The sequence below is a fragment of the Ictidomys tridecemlineatus genome, chromosome 10 (genome assembly GCF_052094955.1).
Source record: "Ictidomys tridecemlineatus isolate mIctTri1 chromosome 10, mIctTri1.hap1, whole genome shotgun sequence".
In the NCBI taxonomy this organism is placed as follows: Eukaryota; Metazoa; Chordata; class Mammalia; order Rodentia; family Sciuridae; genus Ictidomys; species Ictidomys tridecemlineatus.
Genome location: NC_135486.1, coordinates 108,790,397 through 108,806,363, shown reverse-complemented (window position 1 = coordinate 108,806,363; position 15,967 = coordinate 108,790,397). Strand labels below are relative to the sequence as shown.

At 52.7% G+C, this 15,967-nt stretch overlaps 1 protein-coding gene and 1 pseudogene across 1 annotated transcript in view; one reads left to right on the top strand and one right to left on the bottom strand.

Moving 5' to 3' along the window:
• Window positions 1-2,464: 2,464 nt before the first annotated feature.
• LOC144364754 (archaemetzincin-1 pseudogene) lies at window positions 2,465-5,592 on the top strand (annotated as a pseudogene).
• A 6,805-nt stretch (window positions 5,593-12,397) lies between these two features.
• Window positions 12,398-15,967, bottom strand: part of LOC101967153 (guanine nucleotide-binding protein subunit alpha-12) — a 95,222-nt gene continuing 91,652 nt past the window's right edge. Inside the window, exon 4 of the mRNA XM_005340835.5 lies at window positions 12,398-15,381. Coding sequence (XP_005340892.2) covers window positions 14,812-15,381 — 570 coding nt within the window. The 3' untranslated portion in view covers window positions 12,398-14,811. The remainder of the gene's footprint in view (window positions 15,382-15,967) is intronic.

Genomic DNA, 15,967 nt, shown 5'->3' with positions numbered 1-15,967 from the left:
CCACCTAGAGGGAGCCTGGCATGTGCTCTTGCTCTAGGGGCAAGGTCTCCCAGGACTGGCTCATCCTCAGGCCATGCCTGGGTTGCAAGAGAGGATGGGCTGCTTTCACTCTGGGCTCCCTGCATCTGAGGCTGCCCACTGAGTCCCCTTGTCCTTCCCTCTCCCCAGAAGGGTGCATCTGTAGCTTCACCTGGTTCTCAGGGGAATTCTCATAGGTGGGGCTCAGTGACCTTGATCCAGGTCTGCTTGAGGTAGTGGCAAATGGCCCCGAGACCCCGCTGCAGGACACAGGCAGGAACCAGTGCTTTAGCACCCTGGGAGTGGAACAGTGCTTCAGGGCGGGCATGGGGGACAGGAAGAGGGTGGGTGGCTGGGCAGCTGTGGGTGTGTCCTCAGAGGAAGGTCATAGTGGGCTCTGGCTGAGCCTTCTGCCTGGCCAGTTATATTGTCCAGAAGAGGTCAGTCCTTCACTTTACGGAGTGAGGAAATCGAGGCTCAGAGATGCCAAGTGTTTTGCCAAAGGCCACATAGCTCTGGGGGACAGCTGGGATCTGACCTACGATCTGCCTGGCTCCCAAGCCCCCATGCTGTGTGGCTTCCCCTGAGCCCCCAGAGGGGCAGGTGTGCTTGGACCATTTGCCAGCAGTCTGTCCTCACCAGGGGTTGGGGGTCTGTGGGTAGAGGGCAGGGTTGTGAGGCAAGGCTGGTGGTCTTCTCCCTCAGGTCACATGCCACGAACTCTGCCACCTCCTGGGCCTGGGGAGCTGCCGCTGGCTCCGCTGCCTCATGCAAGGGGCGCTCAGCCTGGATGAAGCCCTGCGGCGGCCCCCAGACCTCTGCCCCATCTCCCTGAGGAAGCTGCAGCATGTCCTGGGTTTCCAGCTCGCTGAGAGGTACAAGGTAAGCGCTGCCCCGTCTCCCAACTTGGCCCAGGGGAAGCCACACACAGGCAGAGGACCTGTGCTGTGTCCTGCTCCTCCAGGACCTCACAGGTCTCCCTGATGGCATATCGAGTCCTTAGCTGGTGCTTGACAAGTGGAAGCACCCGGCACTTTGGGGCACTTTGGCTGACTTGTGGGTCACTAGAAGGAAGAGGGAACCAGACTAACCCAATCCTCATCAGGAGCTCCTGCCTGTGGCAGTGCTGGCCAGGGGGATGCTGCCCTCTGCTGGTGGAATATGGCATGGCCATGGAGCACGGTCCCCTTTCTTATTCCCATGGGAAGATTTGTTTGTAAACTCAGAAACTTCACTCTCTCTTTATTTCTCTTTAAATCCACTTCTGGCTGAAAACAAATTTATCATGGAGGCACAGGACCTATCAATTTGAAAACCAAAACTTGTCAGAACTTCACTGGGTTTAAGGCTTATGGTTCTGGGGAGCCCCTTCCTCAGGCAGGTTTCTGGCAGGGTGGTGGCTCTCAGCCTGCCCTGGTGTCACAATTCCCTGGTGGGATGGGGTTCTCACCTGGACGCATTAGAACACGCCCCTGTGATGCTGGAGGCCTGAAGTAGAGGCCAGGTATTTTCAGATTATAGCACTGACTCCCCTGGGAGCAGAGGGACAGCCCTCTGGGTGTGGCCCTTCCCTAGTGGGGAGCCAGGAGCCTGTGTCGCTGCAGAACGGGGCAGCTGGTGTGGTTGTCACTTGTGGAGACACCCTGCATGGGCCAGCTGCCCAGTCAGCTCTTATTGTCCTGGTGAGGCTGAGAAATGGGAATTGAAGACAGCTCTGGCTGTGAAAGGGTTTGATTTCTCACTTATGTCCTTCATCTGGGGGCTCATTCAACCATCTGATGGGAACTTGTAGAACTTTACCCAGTTGAGGGTGGGGGTGTGGTGTTCAGCAGACCCTGGGTGAGCTCTGAGGGCTGAGGTGGTGGGTGCAGCATCTCCTCCCATGATGCTCCCTGAAGTGGCTGGGCCCTTGGGAGCAGCCGTCCTCTCAGGACAGGGCTCAAGGACCTGGAAGGACAATGACTGTAATAGGAGGGGAGCTATGCAGGAGATTTGCCACATGTCCTGGGATGGCCCAAGGACTCTAAGAGCCATGGAGCCACCCAGGGCCAGTGTCTCTGCTCAAAGAAAAAGCCCAGCTTTGTGGTGCCGGCCAGTGCCCACTGATTGACTGAGCAGAGCTGGAAAGTGCTGCTCTTTGTGACGCCCATCCTGCAGACATGGCACACACAGGGGACCTCAGGAGCACAGGTAATGGGAGGCCATGGTGAAACATTTAGGGAGTGATGTGTTTTGAGTGTTTCTTTTGCCTTAACCTTTTCTGACTTTAATCATGAGCTTTGAGGAAGGGCTGGGTTAGCAAGAGGTGCCCAGTTCCTGAAACGCGAACAGCAGGCTCCTGGGACCTGGAACGTCTGGCTGTGGCACAGCCTGGACTCCAGCCCCCAGCAGTGCTGGGCAGCAGGGCCCTGGTGGCACCAGCTTGCCACAGGCCTCAAGGTGACTGAATGCTGCTGGGTCCTTGGGCTGCTCGCTGGCCAGACAAGTGGCCACCAGAGAGAATCAGCCCATTTCTCCCTCGCAGAGACTCCACGCCTGGACCCAGGCAGCAGCAGGTTCGTGGCCCTGCCAGGAGGCAGGAGAGCCGTCTGTATTGGAGGACACCCCACCCTTCAGCGCAGACTCTGGCATGTGCTGTGAGAGCGACTCAGAGCCTGTCACCAGCCTGTCAGAGCCACTCACCCCTGATGCATGGAGTCATGCCTTCCCTGAGGGACCCGAGGATGGGCAGAGCTCCCTGGTGGCCTCAGAGGCTCTGCCGAAGCTTGAGGGCCCTGTGGAGGCCATTGAGGAGCACGGACGGTGGCTGGCCACATGTATCCAGGCCTTGGAACGAGAAGTGGCCGAGGAGGAGCTCGCGCAGGTGGACAGGGCCGTGGATGCCCTGGACCCGTGGGAGATGTTCACAGGGCAACTCCCGGCTACCAGGCAAGACCTGCCCTGTGTCAGGGACAGTTCAGGGCTGCGCAAGGCCCTGGGGGACAAGCTCTCCTCCCTGAGGCGGCGGCTGAGCACACGTAGACTCCCCAAGGCCGAGTCCTCCCCCTGCCGCTGGGAGGGGGGGAGTTAGTGCAGCAAGATGGCCTGTCCCCTGCAGAAAAGTCAGCGCCTGGCGTCTCTCCCCAGGACACCAACTGACCACTGCTGTCCAGCCACCAAGGGCATGGTGAGCCCAGCAGCACTAACAGAAGCCCTCAGAAGTTGAGGAGGCTGCTTCTAGCTGGCTCCTTGGGTCCCTGTGCCCACTGCTCACCCCAAAGCACAGCCTGGTCCCAGGACCCCCATGGCGGAGTAGCCTGCAGCCTGGGGAGCACCCCGCCCCTCTCCTGGGTGCGACCGTGGACTGAGGGCCAGGGGGGAGCTGTGCGCTTGTCTTCTCCTTGCAGGCTGGGCTTTGGGCCTGCTGCTCCCCTGGTTACTTCCTGTTGGAGCTTGAAAAGTTATCCAGGCCAGTGGTGACCCTGGAACATGGGCCGTGCTGCTGCTAACTGGGCTCCAGTGTCCCCTCAAAGTGGAAGCCATGGGGTTTTGTTTGTTTTGTCTCTGAGCTTGAGACTCACGGGGGTCTGTCCTTTTGGACCCACACTGCGGGAAGGCAGGTGTCTAACCTGCAGGTTTAAGGGGCAGGAGGGTGGAGCCTCCTTATGCCCTGAGGTCGCCTGCTGTCACTCAGTGGTGAAAACACACTGCAGCCCCATTCTCGGGACTGTTTTCTGACCAAGGTGGCTGTGCTGTCAGTGGGTACTAGGCCACAGTGGTGCCATGTGGGGTCAGTTTGTACTAGGCCACCAGGTGCTTGTGCTGGTGCCAGCGGGGTGCAGCTCATGTCTTCAGTGACGTCTTGGCTGAGTTCTATCCCATTCCTGAGAGTGGTTAGGACACCGTCCACACGTGGCATTGTCTGTGTCCCTTTCATTTTTTGGTTCCAGGGATTGAACCCAAGGGTGCTTAACCACTGAGCCACATCCCAAGCCCTATTTTATTTGAGATGGGGCCTCACTAAATTGCTTAAGGTCTTTCTAAGTTGCTAAGGCTGGTCTTGAGTCTGTCCTCCTGCCTCATTTGATTCCCACCCCCTCAAAGTGACCTTTTTATCACTATCAAATGTCCCAGCCTGAGACAGTAGGATCCTGCAGAGTGAAGCAGGTGGGGTCCTGGCTTTTCCTCACTGGAAAGAGGCAAGAACAGGAAGCTTAGACAGTTTCGAATTGTTTCTGAGAAAAAACTACAAATATAGACCTAGAGGGAGTCTGAAGCTGCCTTGTGACTGTGACACTACTGTGGGGCAAAGGGCAGGTCCCAGGCCCAGAAAAATGCAAAGGGTCGAGTCCATCTGAGCTGGGAAGCAAAGTCACACCTCTGACACAGTATCGGCACCCTCCCCAGGCCCCCAGGCCATTCTTGCCATCTCATACAGGTGTCCCATGGTCCAGGTTGTCCTTGCAATGAGATGAAGGGACTCACGCTACGGCTGATGCAGCTGCCTGTGTCTGCGAGCAGGGAGCACAGCTGGGCCTCCACGCCCAGGCCCTGGGAGCCCTCCATCAGGCCCAGGCTCCCTGGGTAGCTGTGGCCTTCCTAAGGCAGGTGGGGCTCTACCTAAGCCTCATGTCAGAGCCTCACCCTGCTGGGCAGTCACTGAGGCCCCTGCAGGTCCCTGGGAGGGACACAGACACCACCTCTGAATGGAGGTGTGGCAAGTTTCTGGAAGGTCGTACCACTTGGGGAAATAACACTGTGGCCATCCGTGAGAAGCTGGCCCTGGTCGGTGTTGGTGGCCTGGGTTTCACTATCATGATGGCCACATGGTCTTACCTGAGGCCACTCTTCTGTCCTCTGCAAGAGGCGAGTTACTGGAGTGTTGGAAGATTCAATGGGGATGACAAATAGCCAGGTGTGGACGGAGGGCAGGAGGCCATCAGGGTCATCAGCCCCTGGCCTTTGGCTCCCAACTGTCATGAGTCCCAGGAGGGCACGTGGAGGTGGGAGGCAGCAAACCACTAAAGCCAGAAGCTTCACCCAGAGGCTTTTGAAGACTGGTGTCGGGAGGACGTTTTGAAAAGCAGCTTCCTCTGCCATGTTTCCCTCCTCACACGCTGGCCCAGGTTCTGTCCTTGACAGGCGGAGGGTAATGGGACAGTCACCACGGGAGGAGGATAAGGAGAGGAGGAGCCAAGTGGCACTCACGGACCTTCCTAAACTGGAGCTGGAGATGTCGCAGCCGTGGTGTTGACAGGTGTGGTCTGAAGGGTCAAGGGGCCATGGCATCTAAAATGTCAAAGAAACGCACAAGCTGACTCAGCTGCTCCTCACCTGCTCTGTCAGGGGTCCCTGGGGTGCATGAGGACAGGTTGACAGATCCTCCAAGAGCCTGGCACATCTTGGTCAAGCTGGAGGCGCTTGAGAGAAACTAAGTAGTTTGGGGTCATGACACGTCACCTATGTCACTAGGACATCGAGCCCTGGGTCCCCATGTTCCTTTCCAGGCTCAGGGTCACGACATGTCACTTCCGTAGAACATCTAGCCCCTGGCTGCACATGCACTTCCCCAGGCTTTGACCAGGGACCAAGTTGGAGGGGCCCTAGACAGAGGGAGCAGATCCTTCTTTCTACCCAAAGCCCAGGCTCGCCATCCAAGGAGGGGAGAAGCATTTCACTCCTGCCCATGGTGGGAACCCTCATAGAGCAGGAGAGCTAGTGTAGCTCTGCACCCCATTCCAGGGCTGAGTCTGAAAAGGGGTGCCGTCCTGTGAGCCAGCCTATGGGACATCTGATACAGATGAAAGAACTCTCCAGAGGGCTTAAAGCACAGACAAGCACTGGCTGAGTCAAGAAACGAATGGTGGGGCTGTCGTTGTGGCTCAGTGGTGGAGCGCTTGCCTTGCTTTTGTGAGGCACTGGGTTCAATCCTCTATTTTTATACCTTTATATCATTTATTTATATAATAAATATAAATAAATTAAATAAAGGTATAAAAAACACAATAACCCCAGAAGCTCCGGAGGCTGAGGCAGGAGGATCGTGAGTTCAAAGCCAGCTTCAGCAAAAGTGAGGCGTTAAGCAACTCAGTGAGACCCTGTCTCTAAATACAGTACAAAATAGGGCTGGGGGTATGGCTCAGTGGTGGAGGTTCCTGAGTTCAATCCCTAGTACCAAACTAAACTAAAACAAAACAAAACAAAAGTCCCCCAAAGCCACAATAACATTATTAAAAAAAAAACAAAAACCTAATGGCAAGGCTCTGTTCAAATTTAGATCCCACCAAGTTCAAAGGGCATGCTACAACATTCAAGGTATATGCCCACCTATAGAAGATCTACCCACAATCCCAAGACCAGCCACTCTCCAGAGACCCAAGGGTTGGGGACAACCAAGCCTCAGAAGGATCAGCTGCTGATTCTCCACCTCTTAGGGGGTCCCGCTGAGGACCAGGGGATGTTGCACGCCCATCACCCTCAATTCTCAAAACAGCAGTGGCACATGTCATTGTTGACATCTGCTCTGTGGCTGTGGAGGCTGAGATGCAGCTTGGTGACCTGCCCAAGCCTCAGTGGTGGCGGAACCAAATTCAGGCTCCTTTGCCTCAGGGGGAACCTCTTCATTTCCCACCATATTCCACAGGCTCCTTAGGGAAGGAAGCAAACTGGACGTGTCTGAGCAGGAAGCAGAGCGGGGGGCGGCACAGGCATCTGGGGGTTGCACTCCAGCACTGAGCCAGTTCCTGAGGTCACCAGGAAGCTTGCTCTTAGGTGAAGATGCCAACCACACCAGAGCCCGGGGTGCTGTGGCTCTGTGGACTTGCTTCTAGAAAGAGGGTGAATCCCCAGGAAGGATGCTGCCACCCAGTGGATGGAGCAGCAGTGTTTCCTGAGGACGTGCTCAGATCTGCAGGAAGGAGGTCGCTTTCTCCGCGGCTCCCCTGGAGCAGCTCCAGCCAGGCTGGAAGGACACAGGTGCCGTCCGGGGAGAGGCCTGCACAGAGTGGCTCCCAGAACTGGTTTTATTTTGTGAGCCCATGAGCCTGATCCCAAAAGATGGAAGAAACACAGAGGGACTTGGTTTCAATGAAAACCAAGGAATTTATGGCCCTTAGAACAACAGGCTGCCAAAGACACACACACTCCTGAGTAACTGAGGAATCAGGGAAAGCCCCCTGCCTCATGTAAAGAACCCCAGCTTTTGAAAGCTACTAGAATAAATGCAGATAGCCAGTGGGAATGGCTGACTGTCCTTTCCTCTCCCAGCATCACCTCAATCCACAAGAACCCCAAATAAGAGGCTTATTTTTAAAAAATATTTATTTTTTTAGTTGTAGTTGGACACAGTACCTTTACTTTATTTATTTTTATATGGTGCTGAGGATAGAACCCAGGGCCTTGCATGTGCTAGGCGAGTGCTTTACTGCTGAGCCACCACCCCAGCTCCCAATAGGCTTATTTTTGAGCTTAGCTTCTTGGTAAGAAGACAACAAAAGGAAGCTTCAGCCAGGGGTTTGATTTAAAAACGAATTTCCAAGAATTATCTAGGAGTTACTGGGTTTTCAGTTAATCCCTGACTCCCAGACTCCTAGTGATGGTCAGAGGCAACCAGAACATTCACAAAAAATGGGTGGGTTGCAAAGACCCGCTTCCTGCAAGGAACAGCTCCACCAGGGTAACTTACAAGCCTGTCCACCCTCAGACCCTCTCCCAGATGATCCCAGCTCTCCATATTAACCAGAAAGGAGAGCAGCCAGGCCCATGAGCAAGGCCACCCCAGATTCTACCACCTGGGCCTGCAAGTGAACACTCACTTTCTGACATGGGCCAGGCCATTGCACCTGGGCTCTCCGCTCCTCCTCTGGCCCCAGCCACAATGTCCCACCCCTCACAGCATGTGCTGTCTTAACACTGTGTCCCACCCAGGCCCCTTCCTGGCATAGGGTGCCTGTCTTCCACAGGTGCCTGGTTTTCTGGTTGAAGCACAAATGCTACTTCTTGGCAAAGGTGACGTGTCTGCCCGCTTTGCCCCCATGCTCTACATGCACCTTCTGTTTCTTTATGAACTTTACCACCATCTGTGAGTTTGTTTCTGGGGCTCTTATGGGTCTGTGGTCAGCGGGAGCTCACAAGGACCACAACTCTTGGCCATGTGCACACACACCCACCTGCCATGCAAAGCAGCTTGGATCAATTGGAAGCCACTCCTCCTCAGGTGGCCTTTGGGGAGCAGGAACATGACTTCCTGTTTCTTCCAACACCTGCCTACAGGAAGGCCATGTTGCTGACCACTCTCGACTGCACTGGCCGTTTTCACCTGAGGAACTGCTTTCACTGGGCTTGCTCTGTGGTCAGCGCCCAGCTGGGCCCACAGTGCGGAGGCCAATCAGGCCCAGCGGTAGAGGTCCCTGAGGTCAGCTCATCAGTGCTGATGCCCTGGAGGAGCGTGGCCTCATGGGACAGGCCTGTTGCCCTGGTTTTGTTAAACAGGGAGTCCCAGAGACCAGAAAACAGAGATTGTCAAAGAGGCTCCTGGGAAGAGGGGACAGCACATGAGGGGCCCAGTATAGAGAAAGCACACTTTCCTTGGGGGTCACTGGGATGACTGGCAGGGTGTGGAGGGTGCCGGTCACGGTCCAAGTGGGCAGTAGGAGAGAAGTAGGGCGGAGCAAACATGGAAGATTTTGTTTTTCTGAATGAGATCAGGCCTGGGAGTGACCTACGTTGGTTCCTTTCATGTCCCACCAGGGGCTCCACAGGTCCCTCTAGTGGATGGGCAGGGCAGGACAGGGCTGCTGTCAGCATGGCACCATCCAGCTCTGAAGGGACAGAATGGAAGCTGCTGGGGCTGTGTGGGCAGTGGTCTAAATGTCAAGGGTTCCCTCTCATTCCTGCTGCTGCTGCCTTCCCGTCACATCTCCCTGAAGCAGTCACTTTACATGGGGCTCTCGAGAGTCATGGACCCCAAGCAGGAGAGGTGCTCATAAAAGGTGGTGGTGGTGGTGGGGTGTCCCAGGAGGAGTCCCCTGCCCTGGTTGCAGCACCTGGCTGTGACAGGCCTCCTGTGGTGACGGCTTGCCTGCTCACAGGGCATTGTTCTTAAGTCCACCTAAATTCAGGAATCAGAACTGAGACCCCAGGTGACCGACACAGAGCATGTTCTGTGTTATCCAGATTTTCTAGAGTGCTTCCCTGTTACATCTCAATACTGCTGTAAGCCCAAATCAGAAGTGTAAGTGACATGGGAGAAGTCCTCATTTCAGCTCAGTCAGTGCTTCCTGTTTGGAATTCGAGGCTCCCACGGGAGTCCCTCCCTCTACAAGGTGCCATTCCTCCTGCTTTTAGCAGTGGATGGTCCACTCATCCCTGAGCAAGGCCTCCTCTGAGTCACTCTTGCTGTACTGCTGAGGATGGGCTGGGAGCCCTGGCCACGTGTCCCCATGGACATCCATACATTGAGTGACCAGCAGGCGCCTCCCATCTTCAGTCATTTGCTGGAGGTCTTAGAAAAACCTATTAAACTGTCACTTCATCAGTGCTCACATTTCCATATTTTTGAGTCAGGGTTGAGGCTTTTGATGTGATTTAACAAAAAAGGGGCGTGTTTGGTGGGGGACCTCATATGCTTGCGCTCTCGTCACCAGTAGCATTTTCCCCTCGGCCCTGCTGGCCCAACCGTCCTGCTGACTTCTCATACTTCGCCCATACCTACAGGCCTGTGCTTCTGAGGGTTATTAAGTTGAAAAATGGCTGACTCTTGCTGAATAAACACCGGGTAGGATGTGACTCTGCTCCAGGGCGTGAGGAAGAGAGTGGTCAGCACCTGGGGTGGGGGTGGTGGCAGAGCGAAGGAAACACAGAACAGGGCTGGGTCAGAGCCGGGCACGGGGCACCCACTTACCTCACTTGCCCACGCGTGCACTTGACACATGCACTCTGTCCACGGTGAGGCCATGGACACCTTTGCTTCAGGAGCAGTATCAGACCGAAGGTGGAGATTTACCCCAAAGCCTGTGAACCCAGCTACACCTACACTCAAGATCCACCCCAGGTCACTGTTCGGCTCTGACACAGTCAGTGGATGGTCACTGTAGTAGCCTGTGGGGTGGCAACTGGCTGTTTGATGGGAGGCGACCCATCAGGAAGACACATGTTGTTTAAGGAAACTTTTAATAGATTTATCAAAATGACATCTACAGAACCTGCTGACTAACCACCAAGGTAGGAAATACACTTTTTACCTGTCGCAGAGCAGTGGCCCTGTCTGGGCAGTTCTGGTGCACATCGGTGCTTCCCAGGGAGGAGCCCAAGGCAGAGCATCGGGCTCTCAGCACTCCTGACAGCTCCCTGCTGTTTTGTCATGAATGCTTAGGTGTCAAAGCTACATGCCACCCCCACCTCATCCCACGCCTGGGGCCTCAAGCTTCCAGCAGGCACAGCTGCTCTCCATGGGTGACTAGCCGAGCACTGAGAAAGTGGGCTCAGGACTAAGTGGTTCTGAATGGGGTCTGGGCATATCAACACTGAACTTCCTGATCACCTGGGGCCACAGCCAGTAACAGGCCAACTGGTTTCACTTAGTTCTAATGGAGTTAAGAAGGATGTTTAGAATGCTTTAAATCAATTTGCATAAGGTCCAAAGGTAATTCTCCAAGGTTCTAGAGAGTCACTTGAAAATCTATCTCTAAGTTTCTCTTAACTAGGCCTGTTGAACCCTGCAGATGAACTCCCCATGTGATAGTGTGTATAGGTGAATGGGCCCCCCCCCCGGCCCCCAGTTCAGCACCCCTCACCCACCCCCAGGGGTTGATGAGCTTCTGGCTGCCAACATGCAGGTGAACCTGGGAAACTTTTTCAGCCCGACAGCTGGTATGAGCAGGAGAGGCACAAGAACTGACTTAATGCTCTGATACTGAGGTACAGGTCACTGCAATTTTTGACATCTGAGTTGCTAAGCACACCCGAGGTTCTTTAAAGAGAATGGCACCAAAAATCTGCAGGGCTGCCCCACACAGAAAACTGCTCATTTGCAAGGGTTTCCTATGGTCACACCCAGTAAAAGAAAACCCACTTTCCTCCCAAGGCAGGCTGCTGGCCACAGCCAGGGGAAGGCTGGGTAGGTAGCAGTTCTCACTGTGCTAATCACAGTTCCACAAGCCTGGAAGGAACCTCAAGTCTGTGTACTTTTATGGCCCTCAACCCTGGCTTTGCATCTGAATCTCCCAGGACAGTAGGAATTCATATATATGATGTTTGAATCTGGGCAGCCGTGGGCAGTGCCCAAGTGCATCCCACAGCCACCTGGACAGCCCAGGACCCAGTGTGCTCCTGGAGGGAATCCCTCTGGGAAGTTTCTGCTTTTCTCACTTGTGGTCAGTTCCAGACACCTGGCCACACACAGACAATGGCATTGAGCAGCAGCCCCAGTCCTCTTTCTAGAAACCTGCTTTTAGGGCAAGAGATAATTAGCGGAGAGCCAGTTATAGTAGAGTCTGGAGCACAAGAAAGCTCTGGCTGTGAACCATACTGATGACCTCAGCGTTCATCTTCGTGAGTGGTCACCCACAGGGTTCCACCTCAACACTCCCACCCTGCCATTCTCTGGGGCTTCTCTAGTCAGTCATCAAATCTCTCCCCTTGGGGCTTCCAGATCTTGCACAGAAGGGTGTCTCACTCTGATGTGCTGCCTTTATATGCTTTAAAGTTGTGCCCAGAGGCTTTAGTTCAGAGCAACATTTATGGCTGCTCCCCTATGTGCCAGACTTGGGATGTGGAAGTAAAACTGATTAATAAATAGCAACCTTCAAATGAAATTAGGATGGGAGTTATTTGCTCTGAACTTCTGGAATTGAAAAATTAAAACTAGTGTTGGTTTTGAATGCTGAGTGATATTTTATATTCAGCACAAAAACCTTAGAATTTATTTTAACCAAATTCTAGAGACTAGGGTCTTCAAGGTAGACCCTGCCAGCAAAGGCCATCATAGGTATGTGACAGGCTGGTCCTCATCCACTGGTGTGTGACAGGCTGATCCTCATCCACTGGTGTGTGACAGGCTGGTCCTCATCCACTGGTGCGTGACAGATTGGTCCTAACCAGTGCCTCTAACCTAGAGCATAACTAATAAGGTGTTCAGGGACTTTCAAGTTAGTCACAGCTAATCAGATTGTTTCAACATTATGTTTTGATGTTGGAATTAAAATACTCTGACAAATTTTTCTTTTGTCAAAGAAGTAGGAAAATCACAAGAATAAAAATTCTAGACATCTCTATAAATTACAGAGCTATGGCTCAAAATCTTTGAAACAATTTCTCTACAAATGAAAGAGTTAAAATATATATTTCAGTTAAAAACCGACATGTGCTCTTTTGTGTAAACAGCAGAATTATGAGGAAGATGTCTTATTTTGAGGAAGTTTATTGTTACATTTTTTGCAATAATAGATGAGGCACGAATACCTCCTGCTTCTTCGACATTGCAATTAAAAAAGACAACAGTCAAGGGTAACAGTGAAATTAAAATAAAAAAATACAAAAGCTTAAGGTTTTGGAGACAAAAAGAACTACAATCTATGTGTAGAAAAATTGTAAATGATTTCAGTTTGGCCTTGCAAACAGTTATCTCCTTCTCCAATGACAACACTTCACAGAGTTCAGAGTAGGGATGTCCTTAAAGGCGTCCTAATCCACCCCCATTAGAAAGAGAAGGCCATCCAGGCTCAGCTGGCGGGGGCCGTGGCCAAGGTGCCTGGCCAGAGGCTGAGCTGCATGAGGACCCTGGCCTCTGGCTACCCATGGCTTTCTGTTCAGTGAAGCAAAGTTGCCTGTGCTATCACTCACATGTTTCCAGATTTGAAAGTGACAGGCACACATACTGACTGCTGGAAGGGAAGAGCTCTTGCTGCCCTGGCTGGCTATGGCAATGCCACTGGTTACCCTAGCCACAGCGGCAGAAGCCTTCAGAGCCAGGGAGAGCACCCCAACATCGTGGAGAATGGCTTGCTCCCCTCCTGGCTCTTAATCCTAATAGACGTGGGGCACACAGAGAACTGAGAAGGTAAAGAAAGCTCTCTGTGCCATGGACCAGGCCCTTCTTCACTGTGCCCAACTGAAGATGTGACCTGAGTCCATCCTGATGAGCCCTACCAAGGCTACTCATCTCCTTTAAATAAGGCCTTCCGCACTATGTGACCCTGAGGTCACATCCTTTCAGCTTGAAGAGTTATAGGAAGCAGCACAAAAAAAGCAACTATTTCTTTTCAGCTAAAGAAAAGAGCCCAAACCCAGCAGACTCTGCACAGACTGTTGAGCACCACAAGGGAGAGTCTCATGTGGTATCATAATTAAAATGTGGCGATAACAGGACATTCAAGCAGGCCTTCCCTCCCTTTCTGGTTTAGCATCTGCCAGAAGACTCATATTATCTGGTTGCTGAAATGAGCCAAGCGTGAGAGGCAAAAGGGACACCACGGTCAGGAGCAGCGTGGTGTCAGGACAGGGCTCTCAGCTGTTAGTAAACCCTAGCAACGCTGGTGCCACTTTCACCTTTGTTTTAAGTGCCAAGAAAAGCTGTCCACCCCACCCCGACTGATGCTCAGAGGGGCAGTTTGGAGTACAGGGCATTCTGAACACAGTGAGTCACCGGGAGGCACCTTAGATGTACCAGCCCGTCAACATGGCAGTCTTCTGCCTTTCTGCTGGGTGAGTGTGCACTCTGAGCACTTGCTGCTCCGTGTGCACAGTCATAGGAGCTAGAGGCCCGGCAGGAATGAGGCGGAAAGAAGCCACTGCCCAAAAATGCTGTCTGACAGGCCATCTGCAGGGTCTGTGGGCTTTAGTGGGGCCAGCTGACAGAACTCCCCGAGCAGCTGCAGCGGGATCAAAGGCTATGGCTGCAGCTCGTACCTTTGCCAGCTTCCAGAAGGAGAAGAAGATCCCCACTATTTCCCAAAGAAGGAAACTCACATGCTGGCAAGTGTTGGGTCAGAAGACGACCTGCAAGTAAGATGGAAAAGCCATCTGCAAGGCCACTTGGTTTATGTGTCTTTGTGCCATTAAGTGGGGAAGAAGGGTAAGGAGAAAAAAGCACCACTGTGAGCATGTGGATGGAGTGACAGCCATGGCCCAGGGCTGCCCCCACTCCACACTGCTGCTGGGGCATTAAGGCAGGTCCATGGCTCTCAACCTTGTCCTCCATGGAAGGGAATGGGGACCCTGACACAGATCCTCGGCTCAACCTAATATACCTGGACTGGGGGCTCTTAGGACATTGGCACAAGTTTTAAAGGCAGTGTGTTCACTTGGGAGGTGGCACTCAGACCCTGCGCCAGAGATGGAGGGCCAGCAGGCACTGTGCCCAGCAGCACTGGCATGCATCTCTACAAGCTACCACAAGGCGAGGCTTTTGGTTAGTCTCAGTGAAGACTCAGAGGTTAGAGAGAAAAGCCATGTGCAAGGCCAGCTGGTTTTTGTGTTTTAGTCATTAAAGAGAGAATGTGTGCGCACACACCATCCTCGATTAAATTGTGTCAGGAAAGGAATGCAGTTCCTGTAAAAAGAAGGCTGTGTTATTAGGTATTGCAGATTAACACCAAAGTGAGCACTGGGATTTTCAGTAGTTTCACTAGTCCCCAAATCAGTAGCTAACATGGAGTTCCCACGTCCTCTTGCCTAGAGCTCGTGGCTGGGCTGGAGCCCAGCGTTCTTGAGCCAGGTATTCGACGGCGTGGATCTGAGAAGCCCTGCAGGACCACACAGGCCACAAGTGCCAACAGCCACACAGGCTGCCTCAGAAAGGCTCGAGGGGGCTTCCTCTCACTGCAGCATGATGTCCTTCAGGTTCTCCTGCAGGATCGTGTCTTTCACAGCATGGAACACGAAGCGGATGTTCTCGGTGTCTATGGCAGTGGTGAAGTGGTGGAACAGAGGCTTGCTGCGGTTCCGTCTCTTTCTGTCAAAACACTGGACCAGGTAGCGCTGGACGTCCTCCAGTCGGTGAGGGTCACCCTTGAAATCTGGGAAGTGCTTCTTGATGCTGACTGTCTTCACCTTCTCCACCAGGAGGTCCATCTTATTGAGGAAAAGAATTATGGAGACATTGAAGAAGAGCTTGTTGTTGACGATGGTCTCAAAGATGTTCATGGATTCCACCAGCCGGTTGGTGCGCCTGTCCTCCATGAGGACCTGGTCGTATTCGCTAGAGGACACCATGAACAGGATTGATGTGATCCCATCAAAGCACTGGAACCACTTTTGGCGCTGGGACCGCTGGCCACCCACATCCACCATCTTAAAAGGGATTTTTTTAATAACGAAGTCATGTTCCACAATCCCCTTGGTGGCCTTCCTGGCCAGCAAGATGTCTTGCTTACTAGGGAAGTAGTTCTGCAAAATACAGGATGAGGGAGACATTTAGGAGAAAATAACAACAAAAACACAGCAAAAGGAAAAGGAGAGAAAGTTATGTGGACTTTGTAAGAAGTTTAGCCAAATAACAGAAGCAAGTTTCATTTACAGAGTTATGAACTTACTGTGAAACAAGGTGAAAGAATCAAATGCCTCATTTCAGAATGAATGGGGTCTCATCAATCTGAGGAGGAATATCAGAACCCCTACTGCCAGGCCCCGGGGAAAAATCTCATCCAGTTTCTTCTCGAGAGGAAACTATCTTTTTTTTTTTTTCCCCTGTATCATAGATATCTTTTATATTTTTAAATTCCAGAGTATAAAAGTTCTAAAACCTTACTATGAATTAATCTAATTTAGGTTTTACAATAGCATTTATGAAATGAAATCCGATGTATATGTGATGTGTTCTTCTTGAAAACCTTTGTTTTGGGTGATGGGATGGAATCCAGGTTGTGCACGTGCTAAGCCTGCGCTGTCCCATTGAACCACACCCAGCCCTTGGAAGTCTTCGGCACCACAGACAATGTGGCTACTTAAACCACTGTGGTCCTGCACTGTGACA